This window comes from Pantherophis guttatus, chromosome 1 (genome assembly GCF_059756535.1).
Source record: "Pantherophis guttatus breed Tessera chromosome 1, ASM5975653v1, whole genome shotgun sequence".
NCBI lineage: Eukaryota > Metazoa > Chordata > Lepidosauria > Squamata > Colubridae > Pantherophis > Pantherophis guttatus.
In genome coordinates, this window is record NC_142063.1 from 19,808,376 (window position 1) to 19,832,234 (window position 23,859).

A 23,859-nucleotide genomic window follows, 5' to 3' on the forward strand; every position below is an offset into this window, starting at 1 on the left:
GTTCTTTAGAAAGCTGCTGAGTTTGTGCCACTTGTAATACTTGTGATTTCACCAGTTCAACATCAAAACCATTTGAATTGATTTGAAACGATTTGAACCAAAAGGATCAAGAATTAAAGCAGAGCAAGAATCAGAAATGCAAGGCTTCTGCTTTCTTTCCCCCATAACGTATAAAAGCAGACCATTTACCTTTTTAATCAAGGTTGGTAAAATGAGCAGGCATATTCTGATTTGAGACATATTGATGCTAGACTCTTTGATGCTAGCTAGACTCTTTAATACTGTACTTATTTGAACAGAATGGCAGGGACTGTTGTAACCAGTGTTGGGTTTCTAATTTTTTTACTGCCGGTTCTGTGGGTGTGGCTTGGTGGGCGTGGCATGGCTTGGTGGGTGTGGCTTGGTGGGCGTGGTATGGCTTGGTGGGTGTGGCTTGGTGGGCGTGGCAGGGGAAGGATACTGTAAAATCTCCATTTCTTCCCAATCAGCTGGGACTTGGGAGGCAGAGAATAGATGGGAGCGGGGCCAGTCAGAATTTTTACTACCGGTTCTCCAAACTACTCAAAATTTCCGCTACCGGTTCTCCAGAACTGGTCAGAACCTGCTGAAACCCACCTCTGCCTCCCTCCTTTCCTCCTTTCCTTCCTTCCGATTCTGTGTAGTTTCCATTCTACAGAAGCTACCCAAGTTAAAATTGGTAGGTGAATTTCCATTTCACTGATAAGTGAAGAGAAGAAATAGAAAATGGAATCAAACAACAGCTTAATCTAAAATCTGGTTAACATACACAACTATTCTGCATAATTTACTACCGTACACTCCAATCAATAATCCATTGTGTATTGTGGCTTTCTACAGTTCCCCACAACATGCTAAGGTGCTGTCTTGTTTTTTATATCACACTGAGTCAAGCAAATCACAAAGCTCCAATTCAGCCTAGTCTAGCAGAGGGCATAGAGCGAATCAGGAAATATTTGTAATTTTGAGAAAGTAGAAAGGATAAGTTGCTTGACCTGAAACTCATCTGGAACTGGCATTGGGGAAGAAATGTATCACCTTACAATTACAGGTAATCCTCTACTTATGACCATAATTGAGCCCAAAATTTCTGTTGCTAAGTGAGACATTTGTTAAGTGATTTTTGTCTCATCTTACGACCTTTCTTGTCATGGTTATTTAAGTGAATTTCTGCAGTTGTTAAGTTAGTCACACGGTTGTTAAGTGAATCTGGCTTCCCCATTGACTTGGCTTTTCAGCAGGTCGCAAAAGGGGATCACATGACCCTGGGACTCTGCAACTGTCATCAATATGAGTCAGTTGCCAAGCCTCTGAATTTTGATCACATGACCACAGGGATGCTGCAATGGTCGTAAGCAGTGGTGAAATCTAAAATTTGTTACTACTGATTCTGTGAGCGTGCCTTGGTGGTGGTGGTAATGTGACTGGGTGGGCGTGGCCAATTTTTTTTTTTTTTTACTATTAAAACCTTTTTTTCTACAACCTCTTTGGTTGTAAAAAGGTTGAAAAAAAAAAAAGCCTCTGCCGATCAGGCAACTCAGCTTGGATCGTCAGAAGCATTTAAAAGAAAAAAAAGGTTTTTTCTTTTCTTTTTTTCTTTTTCAGAGGCTTTTTTTTTTACTTTTAAAAGCATTTTTTGGCCGAAGAAGTTGTAGAAAAAATGCTTTTAAAAGTAAAAAAAGAAGCCTTTGATGATTGTGTGGCTCAGCTGGGCAATTGGGGGGGGCAGGGATTTTTGCTACCGGTTCTCCGAACCACCCGCCTCCATTGCTACTGGATCGGGCGATCCGGTCTGAACCGGAAGCATTTCACCCCTGGTCCTAAGTGTGAAAAATGGTCATAAGTCACTGTTTTGAGTGCTGCTATAACTTCGAACAGTCATTAAATGAATTGTTGTAAGGCGAGGACTACCTGTAATTCAAAATTACGACAGACCTCAAAAAAAGTATTTTTACGATACCAATTCCAAGTTCCACAGTCATGTGATCGCATTTTTGATGTTTGGCAACAGACCCACATTTTCAACCCTTTGCAGCATCCCACAATCACATGACTACGATTTATAAGAAGAGGGCAGGGTGGGATGGGTGGTAGAGCTTTGATTTTGTTTGATTTGTTTCCTTAACTACCTTTCGTGTTCTTATTTGTTAGCCTTATTTGGATAGCCTGTTCTTTCTTGTCAAATAGTTGCTTAGACCAAGAGTCATAACGGGAAATTGGCATTTCTGGAGTAACATAATCCTTCAGATATTCTTAGAGGGCAATCATTGCCATACGCTTGAAACTTGCTTGGACTGACGTCAATGGCTATGCCATGATGGGTTCTTTTATGTATACCCAGCTCAGTGGGCTCCAAAATTCCAGAAAGCCAACACAAGCACACCTGGCCTCTAGGCAACATACCCACAAGCACTCAAAGGCTAGCACTCACTGTTTACTGTAATACTCTTCCCCAATTCTACTATAATTCCCGTTCCTCTGCTACTGCTCTTTGTGAGAACAATAACTCCTCTTTTTGCCTTAAGCTTGATTTAGATTTGTCCACAACTGCGAATGGATGTTAACACATACCTCTGCTCAGTGGTGGGATTCAAATAATTTAACAATCGGTTCTCTGCCCTAATGATTTCTTCCAACAACCAGTTCACCAAACTGTTCAGAAAGTTAACAACCGGTTCTCCCGAACTGGCTGAATCCCACCACTGCCTCTGCTGCTTAGAGGTTGAGGGGTAAGCCTAGTTTCCAGATGGGCTGAGACACACACCCTCCAAATCTCAACTATGCATTGTGCAGAGATACACATCCTTCATGCTGATTGGTTTGATCTGGCTTCCTTTTTTTCTGATTTTTAAAATTAGTTTATAATATAAAATGCAAATGAAAATAGTGGGGAAATAAGGGAGGGAGAAGGGAATGGAAAAATGTAGGGAAAAGGGGGAAAAAGAAAAAAAGGTGTTGACTTCTGACTCCCGTTGGTGCGCTAGAATAAGATAACCGCATCAAATCTCAACTTTTTTACTTTTACATGATTGTATAAACTAGCCATTTCTATAACAACACATCTATCTAATCAGTAAAACCCAAAATCAACGTTTCATTTTTTTTCCACCTCAAGCATGAAGTCCAGAAGTGGTTTCCAAGTAGAATGGTTGATCTGACTTCCTGCAGTGATGCAGCAGTCTAACACAGGCTGTTTTAGTTTCCCAAATAAACACACAACCCACCTCCCCTCTCACTACAACACACCACCACCACCCAGATGTCTCTCTGCTCAGCTTTTATAGCCACCAGTTGCTGGGCTAGCTAGGGATGGGCAATTAATTTTCCCAAAGAGACCACATAAAAAATTGGCACCATGGTGGAGGGAGCTGCCCCGCCCTCAGCCACTGCTGCCCCACTCCAGCTGCCATTACACAGTTGCCCGCCCTTTTTTTGACACCCCACCACCCCCTTCGCCAATATCACACTTAAGCCCTGCCCCCAACACCCGGCCACCACCTGCCTCCCCATCCCCCAACGCCACTGCTGCACCAAGGGCCTGTCCACCACCAATGTACCACACCACCTGCACTGATGATGCACAGGTGCTCCGCTCCGATGCAGAGGTGGGTTTCAGCAGGTTCTGACCAGTTCTGGAGAACCGGTAGCGGAAATTTTGAGTAATTCGGAGAACCAGGAGTAAAAATTCTGACTGGCCTCACCCCCATCTATTCTCTGCCTCCCGAGTCCCAGCTGATCAGGAGGAAATGGGGATTTTGCAGTAACCTTCCCCTGGAGTGGGGTAGGAATGGAGATTTTACAGTATCCTTCCCCTGCCACGCCCACCAAGCCACGCCCACCAAGCCATGCCACGCCCACCAAAGCCACATCCACAGAACTGGTAGTAAAAAAATTTGGAAACCAACCACTGTCCTGATGCCAATGCTGCTGACGCCCAAGCCCCTGACACTGTGAACCAGACTGGGACTGCCTGCAGGCTGGATGTGACTCATGAGCCGTAAAACGCCCAGGTCTGTCTTAAAGGGACAGGGCACCAACAACCCAGGTGCTCGCCATTTTGCAGGCAGCCTGTCCTCTCACAGGCTATAAAGATGTTTCAGTGTATCAGTTCTGAAGGAGGATGTCCATAGGACTGGGGAGGGGAGACAGGTTGATGGTTGTGGTTACCATGTTGACTGTCTTGGCACCCCCTCATCCTTTGGATGCCTCTGCTCTGTAGAACAATACAGGTAATCCTCGATTTACAACTGTTCACTTGGTGACCAACATTACAACAGCACTGAAAAAAGTGACTTATGATCATTTTTCACAGTTATGATCATGCGGCATGATTATGTGATCAAAATTCAGATGCTTGGCAACTGGTTCATATTTATGACTGTTGCTATGTCCTTGGGGCATGATGGGAAACCTATGGCACGCGTGCCACAGGTGGTACGCAGAGCCATATTGGTGGGCACGCAAGCTCAGCTGATCAGCTGGCTGATTTTCAGGCCTTCTGGGCCCACCGGACGTAGGGAAACAGGCTGTTCCTGCCTCCAGAGGGCCTGGGGGGTGGGGAATGCCTGTTTTTCGCATGGTCTTCCCCACCCCCACCCCCCAGAGGCCCTCCAGAGGCCGGAAACGTCCCATTTGCTGACTTCCGGTGGGACCGGAAGGCCCATTTTTTGCTCTCCCCAGGCTCCAGAGCCTTTCTAGGAGCCCGGGGAGGGCAAAAACCGCCTTCCCCCGCACCCGGAGGCCCTCCAGAGGCCGGAAATGGACCGAATTATACATGTGGGCACGCATGTGCGCGACTCCCCCCCCACGCTCTCCCCACTTTTGGCACACGATGGCAAAAAGGTTAGCCATCACAGTCCTAGGGATATGTGATCACCTTTTGCAGCCTTCTGACAAGCAAAGTCAATGGGAAAGCCAGATTCACTTAACAGCCAGGTTACTAACATATCAACTGCAACGACTCACTTAACAACTGAGGCAAGAAAGGTCAAAAAATGAGACAAAACTTACTTAACAAATGTCTCACTTAAATAATTGTGATCATAAGCCGAGGACTGCTTGTAGTTGCAGTGTGGTAACACATTATCTTCCTATTTTTTCCAGAAACAACTAGACCTTTGGTCTGATCTGGTAGCCACGTCATTCCAATATGTCATTAAGAGCCATCAGTTTTCCCAGCTAAGCAAAATGCTCCTTGATCTGAAGTCAAATCTTTAGATTATGAAAAAGGCCAGCAATGAAACTGGGCTATCTCTTGATGAAATAAAATCCATCTGAGCAAATATATCCATTGCAATTTCTGATTTTTGTGAATTGCTACCTGTTAGTTTCTCTCCTTTTTTTTTTTTTTCTTTTCTTTTTGAAAATGCCAAGACTAACTTGCTGGCATTTTTTAAAACGCCATATAACTTTTTATCCGGTCATAATACATTTATGTTTGCGGTTTGACCCAATGCATGTTGTTATTACACATTTTTTTCTCCAAGGCGTATCTAAATAAATTTTACAAATGGTACACGTTCCTGTGAAGAATTTGTTTAAAAACATACATTGCCTTGAAATATTCAACCTGCAAATTTCAATGGCTGAGTTTTCTAAAATGAGAAATCAGATGTTAAAAAATGCCAGCTATGCAAATGTGTACAATATTCACAGATGATTCACTGTGCTTTGAATACATAGTTTCTGAGGGTAGGTCTTGCAAATCATCCGCAGCTAATCTTTTTAAATTTTCTATATATACGGAAACAGTAAATATCAAGGGTGCGTGCCATGGCACACGGAAATAATATGTATTTTTAAAAAAACTCATTAGTGTCTGATCAACAATCTCTCACACTTTAGGGATTCAAGGGGATATTCTGTGGTTGAATTGCAAGTGACTGTGAGTTCTAGTCCTGCGTTAGGATGAAAGTCGGCTGGGTGACTTTGGGCCAACCACCAGGAGACCGTGAGTTCTAGTCCCACTTTGAAAGCTGACTGGGTGACTTTGGGCAGTGACTCTCAGTCCAGCTCATCTCACAGGGCTGTTGTTGCTGTTGTGGAGAAAACAAGAGGAGGAGGAAGAATGGTTAGACATGTTCACTGCCTTGAGTTATTTATAAAAATAAAAAAGGTGGGAAATGATAGATGTAGTTGCCAGGGGTGGGTTCTACTTACCTGTTATGGCCGTCAGCGGCCTGTGCAGCTAGTAGCTGATTCTGACAGCGAGGAGGCTGGTGTGGTGCTGCGCACCTGCAGCCTGTGCAGCTGGCACTCGAGTCAGACAATGAGGAGGCTGGAGAAGATGTGGTGCTAGAGGCGGGGACTCAGCCAGGGCCTTCAGAACCTCCAGAAGCTCCCATAAGTGAAGAGGAAGAAGAGGAGGAGCCTCTTCTCGATGCATGGGCACGCAGAGCTGCCAAAAGGCAGGAGTGGCTCCTCAGGAGGAGGTCTCCTCGAGAGTAAGGCTTGGGACTAATTGGCCACTCCCTTAGCCTATTTAAGGAAGGACGGAGGCAATTTGTAGGGAACAACTTCGTTCACTCTCCTTTGCGTCCTGATCTTAGTTCTCTGCAAATTGCTTCTGGGCTTTCTCCCAACCATAGTAAGATTACGATTATTTATTCTTTGGATTCTTGTAGGCTGTTAAGAAAGTTAATTAACAGCCTTTGTTTGAAAAAGACTGATTTAATTTAGTAAACTAAGGTTTGTACAGACTTTGTGTGTGCTGCGTTCTTTGAGGTCCGTAGCTGGGGCAGAATATTACCTCCGCTACCAGTTCGCAACGGAAGCGCGCACGCACGCTTCTGCGCATGTGCAGATCTTCCATGATGACATCCTGCAGGGTGGGCAGAGCCTCCCGCTGCCGTTACTACCGCGAACCGGACCGAACAACCCACCACTGGTAGTTGCCCCTGACAAAAATAGCCTGTAGAATTGTTAGGGTGGTTATTAAAGTATGTTAACATTTGGAAGGTTAGTTAAAAATGTAGAATATAGCATTGTGAAATAATAAGCTGATCCACCGCCTGCAGACAGAAAAATTCTATGTGTGTGTATTTTTATAACAAACCCAGTTTTCCTTAAGGAAATTAATTGTGCACCATTTGAATCTGTGCTATCGCTAAAGCTATGCCATCCTGACCTCAAAAAGATTGTCTGACTTTTTAAAATCAAGATTTAGGCAATGCTGCATTTTGTTTGTGTGACACTTAATCTTGTGTTCCTGAATGAATTAAAGCAATTGCCGCCAACCTTTTGGGCACCGGGGGTGGGTTCTGCAGAGAGAAGTTTTTCTGTGGACCATGGGGGAGGGTCAGTGGTGGGATTCAAATAATTTAGCAACCGGTTCTCTGCCCTAATGTTTGGCTTGGTGGGCGTGGCCAGGGTGTGTGTCAGGCAGCACTTGGCCTCCTGCACCCCCCTGGAGCAAAAACGGGCTGCGGGGGGGGCACCACCTCCCCCATGCCCCATTTGGGGCCTAATAGGCCTCCCTATAGCCTCCTGGGAGCAAAACGGACTGCAGGGGGGCTGCCCTGCATCCCCCATGCCCCGTTTTGGGTCTAGTAGGCCTCCCCAGGAACCAAAATAGGGCGCGTGGGGACTCCTAGAAGGGGAGGGGAGGGGCCAGCCAGCAATTTAACAGTCAGTTCGCCCAAACCAGCTCGAACCGGCTGAATCCCACGACTGGGGAGGGGTGACATGGTCTCGTGCACAGTGTGCATCTGGCGCATGAGGTGATGGGGCTTTGCTTGTTTGCGTGGTCCAATTTCTGACCGGTTCTGATCTGCGGCTTGGGGACCCCTGAATTAAAGGTTTTGTATTTGCATAACAGATGGAGCTGTAAAATCACCATGTGGGATGGGTTGGCAGAAACACACCAGATTTGCTGGTTCAGTGTGTTTTGCAAATATAACCAAACTTTATGCAACACTTTTTTCCTGGCTGTCGAAAACTGCAAACAGATGAAGCAATCTGATATAAAATTAGAAATCCTTTTAATAGATTCCCTACCGGGTATTTTTCTTGCATTCAGACAATCATGTTTAACTACCGCTGAAGAAAGGCAAGAATTGCTGTAATAACTACTTACAAATGCCTTTCTGAAATTGTAAGTGGAGGGTTAAAAACCGAGTAGAATTTTTACCCTGAATATCACCAAGAAGAGGAGAAATTAAGCAACATTTTTCAAGGGCAGAGACAGTTTTGTGGGTAAATTTCTTCCAGATATTTCCCCTTGAGATGTAAATGTTTTAAATTAAATTTAAATTAAGTTAAGATTTAAGAATGGAGGGATCATTACACATTAATGGAGTAGGGTATTCACCGATGGATTTTGCCTTCCATTTCTCCCTCAAATAGACCCACTCTTGAGAATTTTACTGAAAGGCTTTTCAGAGACTCTTCCATAAAATTAAATGAAAACTACCAGAAAAGCAAGCAGGAGTTTTTTTTACTACCTGCCATGAATAAAACATAAGCGTGTCACTATAGCTCACATTCCCAGGTGTGTTGCCAAGTACATTGGTTACCTTTGGCAACACTGAGGTGCAATTTCCTTGAAATTAGGGGAAATCACCTGTCATGGCAAGGACACCCTTTGAAGGATATGTTTCCTGGCAATTTGTGTTACAAGAGAGGCCTCAACCTCTTTGTTCTCCAATCAGCACCAACTTCCTGGAGTGTCTGAAGCAGGTAAAAACCTGCCAGGAATAAGCTTTGGACTTTTCTCTACCTGTGGTTTAAAACAGCTGCCAGTACATACAGGAGGCCAAAGTAAAAGGGAGAGAAATGAAGGATGGACAGCTGGCTGACGATCCAGCCTTGGAGCTGTAAGTGTCTTGATTTGGCAGCAGCGGTGGGTTTCAAAACATTTTACTACCGGTTCTGTGGGTGTGGCTTGGTGGGCGTGGCATGACATGGCCTGGCATGGCCTGGTGGACATGGCTTGGTGGGCGTGGCAGAGGAAGGATACTGTAAAATCTCCATTCCCATCCCACTCCAGGGGAAAGTTACTGCAAAATCCCCATTTCCTCCTGATCAGCTGGGACTGGGGAGGCAGAGAATAGATGGGGGCGGGGCCAGTCAGAGGTGGTATTTACCGGTTCTCCAAACTACTCAAAATTTCCGCTACCGGTTCTCCAGAACCGGTCAGACCCTGCTGAATACCACCTCTGTTGGGCAGGATTTCTTGCAATCACATTTTATTAAATTGGACAGGATTTCTTATTGTACTCCTTTGTATGGGAGAGTAGGGAGTCAGATATCACACTGGATGGGAGGGCGGGTTTTCAGTGTGATTGAAAGTGAGAAATGGCTAAATCACAGGGGAGCTAATTGATTAAGCAGAATTAGAGAAGCCAAGGACAAGAGTACTTAGAATAGCATAGGACCGTGATGGCAAATCTATGGCATGTGTGCCAGAGGTGGCACGCTGTGCCCTCTCTGATGGCAAGTGAGCTGTCACCCCAGTTCAGCTCCGCCGCATATGCACATGCGCGGGATACCGGGTGGGTGGGGGGTCACGCGCGCATGCACGGGGAAGCAGGGTGCGTGCGCATGCGTGGGAGGTAGGGCATGTGCGGGGAGTCACACGTGACTTTTAAACCTTATGGGAGGGGACAATCATCTCTTGGCCTTACTCCTGAGTGGTCCTCTCTGCTTTAGCTGCTCCTGCCTTCTGGCAGCTCTTCTCATACATGCACTAGGAACAGGCTCCTCCTGTTCCTCTGTCTGTCTGCTGTCAGCCTCTGGAGGCTCCGAAGTCTGCACATCACTCCCCGATGGCCCTGGCCCCATCTCTGCCTCCGACGCACAGCCCTCATCCGGGCCTTCCCCAGCCTCCAAGACTGGCCCATGTTCTTCCTCAGCCTCATCGCTGTCCGACTCCGCTGCCAGCTCCATGGGCTGCTGGTGGACCACAACAGCTGCTTGCACAGGTACTCAACTCACCTGTGTTGTGCAGGCTGTGGCTGCTGCCAGACACCATCAGTCTGCACACAGCCAATGAAACTTGGGCTAGGGCTTATTTTTGGGTATGTCTTATTTTCACAGAAACAGAGTATCTGCCTTCATTCATGAACTTCAGAATGCTGGGCATGGTGTCTCTGCTATGGACTTATGAACCTATTTGATCAATGACCAAAGCTTCTAAACAATAATTTTGGGGGAGTGATTTTAACTCTCTTTCATAGCAGCTCTTTGACATCTCAGGTAAACAACATTTTTCCCATGGTGATGTCAGAAATTCCTCTAGCATAGTCATAACAATAGATGATTCCTCCCCAAGCTATTATCTTACACAAGAAATGACTGTATCCATGTAATATTATAATGGTGTTAATACAATTAAAAGTGGAGGGTTTTTATACAAAATTATACTTTCTTGGAAGCAAAATTAGCAAAGTCCTACGTTCTGGTAGGACAGGAGAATTCACGTCCTGGCTGGGAAATCAAGTCTGATGTGTGCATTTACAGTTAAGGCTTTGAAAAGTTTCTAGATATGGCCTGCCGATCTGAGTACATGTAGTCCTTGACTTACAACAGTTCATTTAGTGACCATTCAAATGGTTACAACAACACTGAAAAAAATGACTTATGATTATTTTTCACACTTATGACCGTTGCAGCATCTCCATAGTCATATGATCAAAATTCAGACCCTTGACAACTGAGTCATATTTAGGACGGTTGCAGTGTCTTGGGGTGTGTGTGTGTCATGTGATCACCTTTTGTGACCTTCTGACAAGCAAAGTCAATGGAAAAGCCAGATTCACTTAACAACCATCTTGCTAACTTAACAATTGTAGTGATTCACTTAACAACTGTGACAAGAAAGATAGTAAAACAGGGCAAAATTCATTTAACTGTCTCACTTAACAATAGAAACTTTGGACTCGATTGTCATAAGTAGAGGACTATCTGTAGTTTCAGAGGCTTCTATTTGTTCACCTCATTCTCTGGATGGCTTTTAAATTTCTTTATTTCATGATGACTCTGCAGTTATCCTGTTTCCCCTAAAATAAGACATCCCCTGATAATAAGCCCAATAGAGCTTTTGAGCGCATGCACTAAAATAAGCCTCCCCTGAAAATAAGCCCTCCCCGAAAATATTTAAACGCATGAGCAGCTGGTCCCTGCCATTTCCTCTGGTTTCCTCCACGTGCCCCAAAATAATAAGACCTCCCTGAAAATAAAGCCAAGCGCTTATTTCAGGGTTCAAAAGAATATAAGGCCGGGTCTTTTTTTCGGGAAAACACGGTACTCAACAAAGGTGTGATTAGTGTGCTTTGGTTTGCTTACAATCTGCAGCCTCTGAAAATGCCTTTGGAAGGAATTCTTTTACGGAGCCTTGCTCTAGAGTAGAACAGGTGTTTGCAAGTCAGGAAAGTTGAACATCTCTGGAAAGAAAGGCAGGATCTTGTCCCTGGGGATGTGGGCTTGGCACCCTAAATGCACGAACATCTTGTAAAAATCTTGTTTTCCTTTGGACAAAAAGTGCAAACGATTTCTTCTCCACCCAAAAAGATGAGAATGGCTGAAGAATTGTGCAGAAGAGATGCAGCCTAGCACCGACAGAGGGGATGAGCCTTGGGGCTACCTCTCAGTAGGTAGAGAGAATCTATTTTCTTGGTATCTGCTGTAAGAACAAGTTGCTGAATCAGACAAAAAAGTGTGCTGAGCTCACCATTCTTGGGTCTATGTATGCACAGACACAACTCTTCTACTCAGAAGGGTAAGAGTCTAAGCTGCTAGTAGAAATGCCATACAGCAGAATAAATGAAATAGCAACAGAACAGATAAATGAAGTAGTGCTAATAATTAATCCTACTCTCTGTTCACTCAAAGAATTTGCAGGTTGACTTTGGGATAGGTGTTATAATCTATCACTGTCTCAAGAATCAAGGTTCTTTGGAGCTATAAATGCTGTTTTATAACAGTTGGAAGCAAATCCTGAGCTCCAACGGTCCAGAGATCAAGGCAAAAGTATGAAAACGTTTACAGTAGTGGCCAAAATTGTGGAAACCTTTTGGGGAAAGTGTATTTTCTAAAACTAGCTAGTAACACCATTTTTTGGGGGGGGGAGTAGTACCATAAAATTATATATCAATGGAAAGATAATTTTAATCAAGAATGTAATGCAATAACTTTTATGAAGGATTTGCTATTAGAATAGCAATTACAGTATAAAGAAGAAAAATGAAACACGTAGAAAAAACTAGATATACAAAAATTATCACCATAGAAAAAATGAGATATACAAAAATTATCACCATGTCAATTATTAGTTGGGTAACCTTTAGTATGAATTACAGCCTTACAACGTCTTCCCATGGAGTGAACCAAGTCTTTTAGTTTTGCAGCTGTTATGTGAAACCAAGATTGAATGATTGCTTGTATTAACTTGGTTTTATTGCTGGGTCGCTTCTGACTAACAGGTTTCTTTAATCGGCTTTAATAGATTTTCAATTGGGTTAACATCTGAGCTATTCCCAGGCCATTCCAGCAGTGGAATATGTTTATCTTTAAACTGTAAAAAAAAGTGGTGTTATTAGCCATCAAACCTCAAAAATACACTTTTCCCAAAAGGTTTCCACAATTTTGGTCACTACTGTAAAGTAAAACGAGACTGAATTTTGGAAACTAGGAGATAGACTGAAATGGCATAAAAACCAATACAGCGTTTTAAAGAGCAAAGAAGAAAGTGGACTCCCCAAATTGTATCATGTTACCCATATAGACATAGGACACACACCTAGTTCCCTTATCAGTCCCCAAAATCACAATTTTTGAGCATGATAGCAATAGCAATAGCACTTAGATTTATATACCGCAGCACAGTGCTTTATAGCCCTCTCTAAGCAGTTTACAGAGTCAGCGTATTGCCCCCAACAATCAGGGTCCTCATTTTACCAACCTCGGAAGGATGGAAGGCCGAGTCCACCTTCAGCCCGTGAGAATCGAACTGCTGGCAGGCAGCAGAATTAAGTCTGCAATACTCCATTCTAATCTGTGGAACATCAACTCTGTGGGGGTAAGATTGGCCCCTACTTAGGCACCCTGTCATAAGGCCCTGAAGCAGGGGGTTTGCAGGGGTTCAGGAGAACCTCTAGCTAAGATTCTGTGCAGTTCGGAGAACCCCCCAAATCCCACTCCTGAGGGAAAGGATTGGCTCAAGGCCACGCAACTGGCTTCGTGCCATTAAGGCAGGACTAGGACTAGCTGTCTCCCGGTTTCCTTCCTTAACCACTACTTTAAACTGGTTCTCTGAGGTTTCTGTCACCAAGGTGATTGTCACCGTTCCCTGTGTGACGTTTAGCTCAAATTATTCCCTGCCCTGCACTTCCACACCCTCCCCTACAGTTCTCAAAATAGAAGTTCTGCCAGAAAAGGCTGGGAGCCAAAATACTAATGGCTACTGTGAAGAAAAAGGCACAAAAGCTGCCAACAAGCAGGAAATTGTGATTCAGGAACAATCGGCTTCTCTGCCACGTCTCCTGCAATGAGCTTTGATGCCTAGTTATTGTGGCAACATGTAAAAAAAAAAAAAAAGAACTAACTTATTTTTTTCCCCTTTAAGTATAACATTAAGCCCATGCCAAGGGCATCTGAGATGCCTTCATTACATGGTTGCTAAATCCATGCTCTGCCCATCCGTTGTCAACCCTGATTTTAAAGCAAAGAGGATGTGTGAGGCTGTATGCTTAAAAATAGATTAGCCAAGACACACTTCTGCAGCCTGGATTGCAACTTGTATTTCAGGCAAGAGGCATTATTATGTCTATGATGGCATTACCGTATTTTTCAGAATATAAGACGCACCTTTTTCCCCCCCTAAAAGGGGGTGAAAATTTAGATGCTTCTTATACACCGAATGTAGCCCCGCCCACCCACTGGCCCCCACCCTTTGGCCTCTGCCTCCCAGCAATTTACCTCCTTGAGGCAAGCAGTAAGAAGAAACAGCCCATTTCAGCTTCAGCACAACCTAATTAGCACAAGCTGATTGTCCCTTGGATCGGCCTCCTGACTCTCAGCTGTTTTGCGCAAGCCTCTGCTGCTTGCTGCAAGGAGGTAAATTGCTGGCAGCAGATTTTTTTTTTCTTGTGCTAATCAAGCTATGCTGAAAACGAAAATGAAAGTAAAGCGGGCTATTTGCTGTTTGCTGCAATGAGGCAAAATTGCTGGGAGGCAGAGGCAGATTTCTTTTTCTTGTTTTCCTCACCAAAAAAGGTAGGTGCGTCTTACAGTCCAGAGCAATTTATACTCTGAAAAATACGGTATGTCCCGAGAGTACTAGAATACAGATAGTCCTTGACTTACAACCATTCATCTAGCGATCATTTGAAGTTACAACAGCACTGGGGGGAAAAATTGACAAATGACCAGTCCTCACACTTATGACTATTGGAGTATCCCCACAGCCATGTGATCAAAATTTGGGTGCTTGGCAACCAGCATGTGTTTATTGCAGCATCCGAGATCATGTGATTAACATTTGCCATTTTCCCATCTGGCTTCCACCAAGCAAAGTCAATGGGGGGAGTCAGATTTGCTTAACAACTGTGCATAAAGGTCGTAAAATTGGTGGTGGCTCACTTAACAACTGCCTTGCTCAGCAATGGGATTCTGATTCCAAGTGTATTCATAAACTGAGGACTGCCTTTACATGAATCTGTCCTACAATATGTCATAATATCAGTTGCACGTTATGTGATGCTCTTATCTGTGTGCACATCACCTACCAGCGTGCTTAGAAAATAAGGTGGAGCCACACATTCACCAATTTCTGTCTTTGAAACCTTGGAGTAAACATATGAATCCCGAAAGATTTCAAGTTCAGAGAAATCTGACATGCTTTGTAAAAGCAGCTTTCTGAAACAAAAGTAAGAAGAGGTGCAAAATTCCAGCTAAATCAAGATTCTTCTTAGTTACTCTCAGTATCAGAAACATTTATAGAGGTCTGGATCAGGGGTGAGTTCTACTTACCTTTACTACTGGTTTGCAACGGAGCATGCGCAGAAGCGTTTTGATGACGTCAGGGTCGGTGGGTGGAGCCTCCCGCGGGTTTTACTTCCGGTTCTATAGAACCGGTGCGAATCGGGGGCAACCCACCGCTGGTCTGGATTTTCATCTGGTGCTCATCTTGGTTGCTTTTTTCCAGATGTTTCATTACCCAACTAGGTAACATCATCAGAGCTAGGAGGAAGTGGGGTTTGCTCTATGTTTATATACCAATGGCTTGGTACACACACAGCCTGGTTGCGAATAGGCCATTCTGATTTATGAGAGTGCCAGCCTTCCAGGAATTCTTTAGCGTCTTTGGACGTGGCTTGGTCTAGGACAGTGATGGCTAACCTTTTTGCCCTCGCGTGCCAAAAGCGGGGGGAGCGCAGGGGGGTTGCACGCCAGTGTGTCCACACCCATAATTCAATGCGCCCTACCCGCCGTGCATGCACGCGCAACCCCCCCTCCCCGTGCAACCCCCGCTTTTGGCACGCGATGGCACGGTGGGCCCAGTAGGCCCGTTTTTTTGCCCTCCCCAGGCTCCAGAGGCTTTCTTAGAGCCTGGGGAGGGTGAAAACAGCCTCCCCAACCCTCCCGGAGGCCCTCTGGAGACCGGAAACAGCCCATTTCCTGACTTCCGGTGGGCCCAGAAGGCCCGAAAATCAGCTGGCCGGCGCACGCATGCGCACTGGAGCTGAGCTAGGGCAACGCTCATGTGCCCACAGAAATGGCTCCACGTGCCACTTGTGGCACGCGTGCCACACGTTCGCCATCACGGGTCTAGGACAAGGTCGGCAACCTTAAACACTCAAAGAGCCGCAAAGGTCCTAACCGGAAGCCCCTGGTTCAATCCTGGAGCCGACCGGAAGTCTGGTTCCTCCCACCATAGAGTCTCCTCCTAGAGTGGCATCCTTTATTCTCTACACTCCCACAGAGAAGGGCTCCTCCAGGTGCCGTCAGCCAAACAATGTCGGCTGTCGGCCCCTAGGGGGAGAGCCTTCTCTGTGGGGGCACCGACAATCTGGAATGAGCTCCCCCCAGAGATATGGAGGATTCCGGATCTGCGCACCTTCCGCCGCGAGCTGAAGACTCTTTTATTTCATCAAGTTGGCCTTGCCTAAATCTTCTCCCTTTTAAGTGTAAATTTTAAATTTTAAATTTTTACTGTATTTTAAAATATGGGTATTTTAAATTATGGGTATCAATTCAGTCAAATTTATTTAATTCATTTTATTCAATTTTAAATTTTGTATATGTACGTGTTTTATTTGGTCCAGTGGTTAAGGCACCAGGTAGAAACCGGAAAACCGTGAGTTCTAGTCCTGCCTTAGCCATGAAAGCCTGCTGGGTTTCAGCCCAATCCACCTCATGGGGCTCCTGTTGTGGGGAAAAATAGGAGGAGGAAGATGTGTTGGATAGGTTGATCGCAGTTGAGTTCTTTGCAAAAAATAATAAAAGTGGGATACAAACAAACAAACAAATAAACTAATCCCAATTCAAAGTAATAAGATTCATACAAGTCCTAGTGAGGGCTATATTAACATACAGCAAGCTCAGCTCTTTATTCTGTTACTTACTCTAGTCCAGTGTTTCTTGGCCATGGCAACTTTAAAATATATGGACTTCAGTTCCCAGAACTCCTCAGCCAGCCATCTTTAAGTTGTGACGGTTGAGAAACATTGTTCTAGATCAGAGTTTCTCAACTGTGGCAATTTTAAGATGAGACATAGCTGGTTGGGGAATTGTGGAAATCATGGGAGTTGAAGTCCATAATGTCTTAAAGTTGCCAAGGTTGAGAAACACTGCCCCAGACAAGAGTTTCTTAAAATGTGGTTTTAGGATCCTTCGAACCTTCCAAGGGGCTCTCAGGGGTTCAGGAAATCAAATTTATTTGCCAGCCTATGTTGAAAAATAAGAAATAATATTAAAATCCCATCAAACAATTGTAAGACGTGGTAGCAGCAAATGTGTTAATTTGAATTAGGTATTCAGCAAATATTGAGCCTTGGTGGTGCAGCAGACTAAAGTGCTGTTAAATAGCACCAGCTGCCTGCAATTACTGCAAGTTCAAATCTCACCAGCCTCAAGGTTGACTCAGCCTTCCATCCTTTCGAGGTAGGTAAAATGAGGACCCAGTTTGTGGGGGCAATAAGCTGACTTTGTATAAAAAAGAACACTGCTTAGGGGCCCCCGAAAGCCCTACTGAGCAGGTATATACAAAAGTATGAATTAATGCTTAATGCATTGTAAGCCGCCCTGAGTCTCCGGAGAAGGGCGGCATATAAATTGAACCAAATAAACAAACAAACAATAAATAATATTGATAAATATAAAAGTGGGAAAGAGTTCTGAAAGAAAAAAGTTTAAGAAACACTGGTTTTATATATATATATATATATATATATATATATATATATATATATATATATATATATATTATTGAAAAAGTTTTCAAATACAAATTTCCCCCCCTTTTTTTTCCCCCTCTCCCTCCCCCTCCCTAACCCCCCCTCCCCACCCATCCCCCCCTGTGATTTCTTCATAACAAAAAAAAAAAAACCTAATTCATAACAGATTACTTACTCCCTCCTCTAGATATTGACCTTTACTTACTAAAAATATTATTAATATTATAACATCCCCCTTTATCCATACATATCAAAAAAGAGAAAAGAAAGGAAAAAAAAAAGACATTATACTATGACATTATAAAATAACTTCTCCACTTTAAAACTATACGATAAGTCCTACTTTAACATTTAATCTTCTATATATATTACTATAACATTCCAAAGCGGCCTTCCCCATAAAATCTAGTTTAACATTTATTCCACTCTATCCATTTCCTCCACTCCCCTAAATATAACACTTAAAAATCCCTTTTCTTAGACTAATCAATCTACTAAATAGCTTATTCACCCACTATCATGCAAAATTGCCATACACAACATTTCTTAACATCTTTGATTCACTGCCCACACTACTTAAAAATATATGTCTATATTTTCCATTATATCTAAATAAAAAAAAAGAAAAGACAATGACTTTAAATTTATAATCCATATAGTATCTTCTTTGAGGTCTTTCCGCTGGATTGGTAGAACCAACATCCATAATCGGGTAACATAGCTTACTGGTGCAACAGTTTATTCAGGATCTTCAATCATATCTGCCCCCATCAGTAGTAAATATCTTCTTATATGTATAAAAGTAAAAACAACCACCCGAGTGACATTATAATTATATTCCATATAGTAATAATTGTGGGTTTCATCAGGATTATTAATTCCCATCATCGTAGTGGGTAACAACCCGATCTTCTGCATGCCCCAGCATAATTCTCTTGCCTTGTGATTCAAGATAATATAATATGTTTATCAACACAAAAAGAAATTCCAAAATGGATAATTCAAATCCATCAGTTTAAGGCTCGTAAGAAACACTGGTTATATTGACACCTACAAAGATACTTCTCCTCGGCAGTCGTATATATATTTATTTTTCTACTATGTTATAATTGTTTAAAATCATTTTTAATGCTTTTACGCTGCGCAGAGTCACTTGCTTAAGATGGCTGCCTATAGAAATTAAATAAAATGAATAAATAATAAATACATAAAAAAAGAATACTTCATCCTTTCATTTTCACAGTACCAACATTTCACAGCTCAATAGAAAACTCATCACTCGAACCCACTCCAGCTGCTAAAGTCCTTGGTCTCTACCTAAAATAATTTTCTCCGCTGATTCCCAGGATCTATGGAAGCAAAGCTCTTCACCAAATACCAGATTCCTTTTTTTTTTTTTTTGGAATAGTCCGCTTCCTCTTCTACTTTAATGAAGCTGGTAGTCACACTCATTCCGCCTAGCTAGCCTACCCTGCAGGATTATTGTTCTAGTTTGGGGAGGGGGGAATGAGAATGGGAAGAGGAAGCGCCATATACGCCACTGTGAGCCTCCAAAAGAAATATATGACATATAAACTATAAATCTAACCGCGTAATAAATCAGATGCCCGACTGGGATCCGCGTTCAGGGCGAAGCTAGCCTTCCTTTAAAGTTCTTTTAAACCACCAGGGGGCGCCATTGCCCTTAGCAGCAGCAATTTCATTTCGGCCAATCCGGAGTCACTCCGGTTGAGTTTTTAGAGATTCCGAATCGCTCTCTGGCTTCCCGAAGGCTGACCTCGATTTTTTTCGGGCGAGACGCAGCCGAGAGAAGGAATCCGTCCTCCTCCCGCCAGCTACGAGGGGCGCAAGATCCTCTCTTGAATTTTGCCGGAGTTCAAGAAGTTTTCCCACGGCGGTAACCGCGGAGGAAAGCAAAGGGGAGGAGAAGATCGCACGGTCCGGAGCAAAGCCAGGGGCTGCCTATCCGACCTGCCCGTCTCCCGGTTCCGCGGATGCTTGGCCAAACATCCAGGATGGAGAAGCTGGGGGTGGCCCTGCGCAGCAACAGCCTGACCTTACCCGAAATCAGGTACCCGCCGCATCCCGGGTCTGCGCCCTTAGAGGCGAGCCAGCGCTCCCAGTCTTCCCCGGAGACCGCGTGGCTGCCCTGGCTAAGGATCAACCCTCAACCCCTTCCCCAATTTTAAGCCAACCCAACCCTGAGACATTAAGCCAAGCTTAAATTTCCTGACCTCCTGATGCCCCCAGCAAGCTAACCAGGTTTATTTTTGCTCCCCTGTGGTTTCAATCTAAATAGGATCTCTTGCGACCCTTTCGCTATAGACTTCGGAGGATCGCCCTCTAATTTAAACTCCCCCAACTAAAGAAACCCTGTTTCTACTTCCAGATGAACCCCCCCCGTGGTCCGATCCACTCATCCCGGCAAATTTATTCCATTCTTTCTTTCTTTTTTTTTTGGCACTCAGACATGAGTAGTAAAGGAAAAATCCCCTGTTTGTTTCATCCCGCTGCTTATTATAGATGGCCTCACAATTACAATATTTCCTTTTAAGAGTATTCTTTTTTTTGACCCAGCATGCTTGTTTTTTTGGGTGGGGGGTACGTTTTGAGCTTATAAGTAAGTTTCTTTTTACTTTGCTAAGTGATGGTTTCGTTTTCTGTTTTGTATTTTTTTTTTAACATGACTTTCAGGAGTAGTCTGATCTAGCTCCCTCTAGTGGAGATGGAAGCCTGATGCCTACGTGGAGATAGCCATGTAGCTCTCTTGGAAAATTGTGTAATTGCTGCTTCCTGGATTTATAAGCAGAATATAAATATAAAATGTATATGCCTCCTGACTCTCAGCGACTCTGGTTGGTTTATAAATGACATAAAATATATAAACAAGACAATAGAAGCCACAAGAAACAAAAGGGGTAGGAAGGAAGCAGTGGTGTACAAATGATTTAAAACATAAAAAAGACAATAAAAATAACAACCAACAAAAAAAGAATAGAGATGAGACAATAACAAACCAGGTGGAATTTTGAAGTTCATGTTTGTTTGTTTGTTTGTTTGTATCCTGCCTTTATTATTTTTACAAATAACTCAAGGTAGTGAACATATCCAACACGCCTTCCTCCTCCTATTTTCCCCACAACAACAACAACCCTGTGATGTGGGCTGGGCTAAGAGAGAGTGACTAGTCTAAAGTCACTCAGCCGGTTTTCATGCCTAAGGCAGAACTAGAACTCACAGTCTCCTGGTTTCTAGCCTGTTGCCTTAACCATTAGACCAAACATATCTCTTCCATTTTAAAGAATAATTTCTAAATTGTGTTTCTTGGTTGGCCTTATGGTCTGAGGGAAAAGGCAAACAAAATGAAAAAAATTATTCCATTCACAAGTTGAATCCATCACTATTTTTAATATATGTATATTAAATATATAATATAAGTTTATATATATGTATGTATGTATGTATGTATGTATGTATGTTTGTATTGTACTTAGAATTTTTGTTAAAAATTTCAAGGATAGCACATAGTATTTTAATGTATTGGAGTTAGGTCAACCCTCTTGGTCATTGCAAGACAAGATCTTTGGTTGCTCTGATTGGAAATCCTAAGAATTGGAGGCCCAATCCTGCTGGAAGATACCAGATGATGTGGAGAAGGCAGAACCTGACCCTAGAAACTCTGATCGTTTACTGGTTGTCTGTATTCTTTCTGAGCTGAAATCTGGAACCTAAATAGATCCTCTACGTGAAGAGGCAATCTTCCTCTGAATCTCACATTCTAGAACTGGTTTTCAATCTGTGGTCCATAGACCCCTGAGGGGAAACAATGTCATCACAGGGGGTCCATAAATATTTGATGCAGTCTAGTGCTTTAAATCTTGAATTAAGTCTTGGGGGTCCGTGGCAGTGGTAGGTTGTTACCGGTTCGCCCCGGATTGGGCAAATCGGTAGCGGTGGGAGGCTCCACCCACCCACCTGGATGCTTCTGCGCAGAAACATCGCGCGCACATGAGCAAGCAAGCGCCCATGAGCAAATTGGTAGTGACGGGTTTTGAAACCCGCCCTTGGTCCGTGGCCACAAAAGGTATCTAAAGGGGTCCATGGTGAAGAAAAGGTTGAGAACCACTGTTGTAGAGCAACGTTTCTCAACTTTAACATGATTGGACTTCAACTCCCAGAATTCTACAGCCAGCTTGAAGTCCAGACATCTTAAAGTTGCCAAGATTAAGAAATGCTGTTTGAGAGATATACTGCAGGAGAAGGCTCTTAATTCGTTCCTTCTGGGCTTCTTGAAGCCATGTTGTTGTCAACATTTAGAAATGGGGTGGTTGATTTATTTTAACTGCTGTAGAGAATGCAATCTATATAGCACTCCCTCCCCACAAGGAATCTGCGAGCTAGGTTGGATTAAATGAGAAGGACTAGTCCCTGAGTCCTCCAGGAAGCTCCTCTGGTTGAAGGAGGATTCAAATGGGTCTCCCCGTTCCTTGTCCAGTAGCTTCATCCCTGGACCACCTTGCTTGTGGGGCTGAGAGGAACCAGCTGGCCCAAAGTCACCCAGGATGCTTCTGTGGCTGAGGGGGACTCGAACCCAAGCCACTCCACCTGCTTTTAGCCCACCACATTCACACACTCTCACTGGATTACATCATATTTTAGTTTAAACCATTAGAACAGTGTTTCTCTGTCTTTGCAACTTTAAAATAGATGGACTTCCATTCCCAGAATTTTTTCATGCTCGCTGAGAGATTTCTGGGAATTGAACACCACGTATCTTAAAGGTGAGAGACATTGCATTAAGGTTTGAACCCATTCAACCACAAACCACTTCTTGCTAGGTGTGGTTTAATTTTAGATCACAATCGTTTTACGATTTTACATGCAAGCTTGCAGAGATACCTAGAGGCAATGTGCATCGGCATATAAAATCTAACTTTTTATTGGTTTCCCAGTGTGGGATGCTTGGAGCTTGCAAAAAATTGAGGAGTCCTGACAAGTCAGAGCCTGTATCCCCACACACAACCCCAGACAATAAAAATGATGGCAGGTATTGAATACCAACTCCCAGAGGTTTCGGCTTTCACTAAAGAAAATTACTCATAATTCTGTTGTTTCAGTACTTTTTACTCAGAGGAGTTATTACTTCTTCAGCACAATTGCTCTGCAGGAAATTCAGCTTACAGAATTCTATCTCACCGGGAAAGAAATGCCATGCTGACAGAAAGAAGAAGCTTGTTTAACGTGATTTAAAATACAGATAGTCCTCAACTTACGACCACTGTTGTCCTAAGTTCAGGAGAAAGGAAGTAGATGCATTATTTATATTTGAGTTACTCACTTTGGCTGCTGTCAGTAATGGAAGGTTCTAATTCTTCCTGCTTATTTTGATCCTGTGATGGAAAAACACAGCTAAACCAAGATTGCCAGGAAGTGTTGAGGCTGATTTAAATCCGGCTCTGGACTAGCTGGACTTTAACTCCCATTAGGAGTTAGTTAATAGTTACACTCTAGGACAGGGGTGTCAAACTGGATTTCATTGAGGGCCGCATCAGGGCTGTGTTTGACCTCGGGGGGCTGGGATGGGCATGGCCAGCACAATGTCACTCGGGTCAGGGGCACCTGTGGTGGCCAAGGGCTAAAGCAGGACTTCCCTCAGTGGTGAAATCTTCCCCGGTTTGCCACCGGTTTTCTGCCTGCGCATGCGCAATGCATGCCAAATGCACGCTGCATGCACACGCATGCACAGTACATGCCAAACACATGCTGTGCATGCATACGCAGTGCACACCAAATGCACACTACATGTGCGCATACCCGGTATGTGCCAAACGCATGCTGCGCACAGAAAAAAGAGGCTTGGGAAGGTAAGTAGAACAGCGAGGGGGGAACAGCTGTGCCACGCAATTTAAATCACGCGGCACAGCTGATCGTTGGAAATACCGGTTTGGACCAACCGGTAGCTTTTTTTTAATACCAGTTCGCCGAACCGGTAGCTTTTATCACTATGGGTTCACCTGAACTGGTGCGAATCGGTAGGATTTTACCACTGCCTCAGACCATCCGTCATTCTCATAATCTTCCTTCCTTCCTTCCTTCCTTCCTTCCTTCCTTCCTTCCTTCCTTCCTTCCTTCCTTCCTTTTCTTCTTTTTCCTTCCCTCTTCATTCTCCTATCTTCTTCTTTCCTCTCTTTCCTTATTTTTCCTTCCTTGCTCTCTTCCCATCCTTCCTTCTTTTTCTTTCTTCTTTCCCTTTCTCCTTTCCTGTCCTTTCTTGCATGCTCAAATGAAAAAAGGGGAAACATTTCTCCTTTTGCTTTGCTTGTAGTTTGTTTTACTAGCCCTCTGCCAGTGAAAAGGGAGCTCAGGGAGGCCATGTACAGCCCTTGAGCCCTGTTTTCAGCCGCGATAGCCTCCTGCAGCCTCTGCCAGTGAAAACAGAGCTCTGGGC

General features: G+C 43.8%; 1 protein-coding gene across 2 annotated transcripts in view; it reads left to right on the plus strand.

The window, feature by feature from the left end:
- The first annotated feature begins 8,709 nt into the window (after positions 1 to 8,709).
- The window catches only part of LOC117677475 (uncharacterized), a 49,861-nt gene continuing 34,711 nt past the window's right edge, over positions 8,710 to 23,859 (plus strand). The window contains exon 1 of one of the 2 annotated variants that reach the window (XM_034437679.3): positions 8,710 to 8,831. In XM_034437679.3, coding sequence (XP_034293570.1) covers positions 8,791 to 8,831 — 41 coding nt within the window. In that variant the 5' untranslated portion in view covers positions 8,710 to 8,790. Of the gene's footprint in view, positions 8,832 to 19,111; positions 19,483 to 23,859 lie in introns of those variants that run through there. The other variant, XM_034437676.3, reaches the window with a different exon arrangement.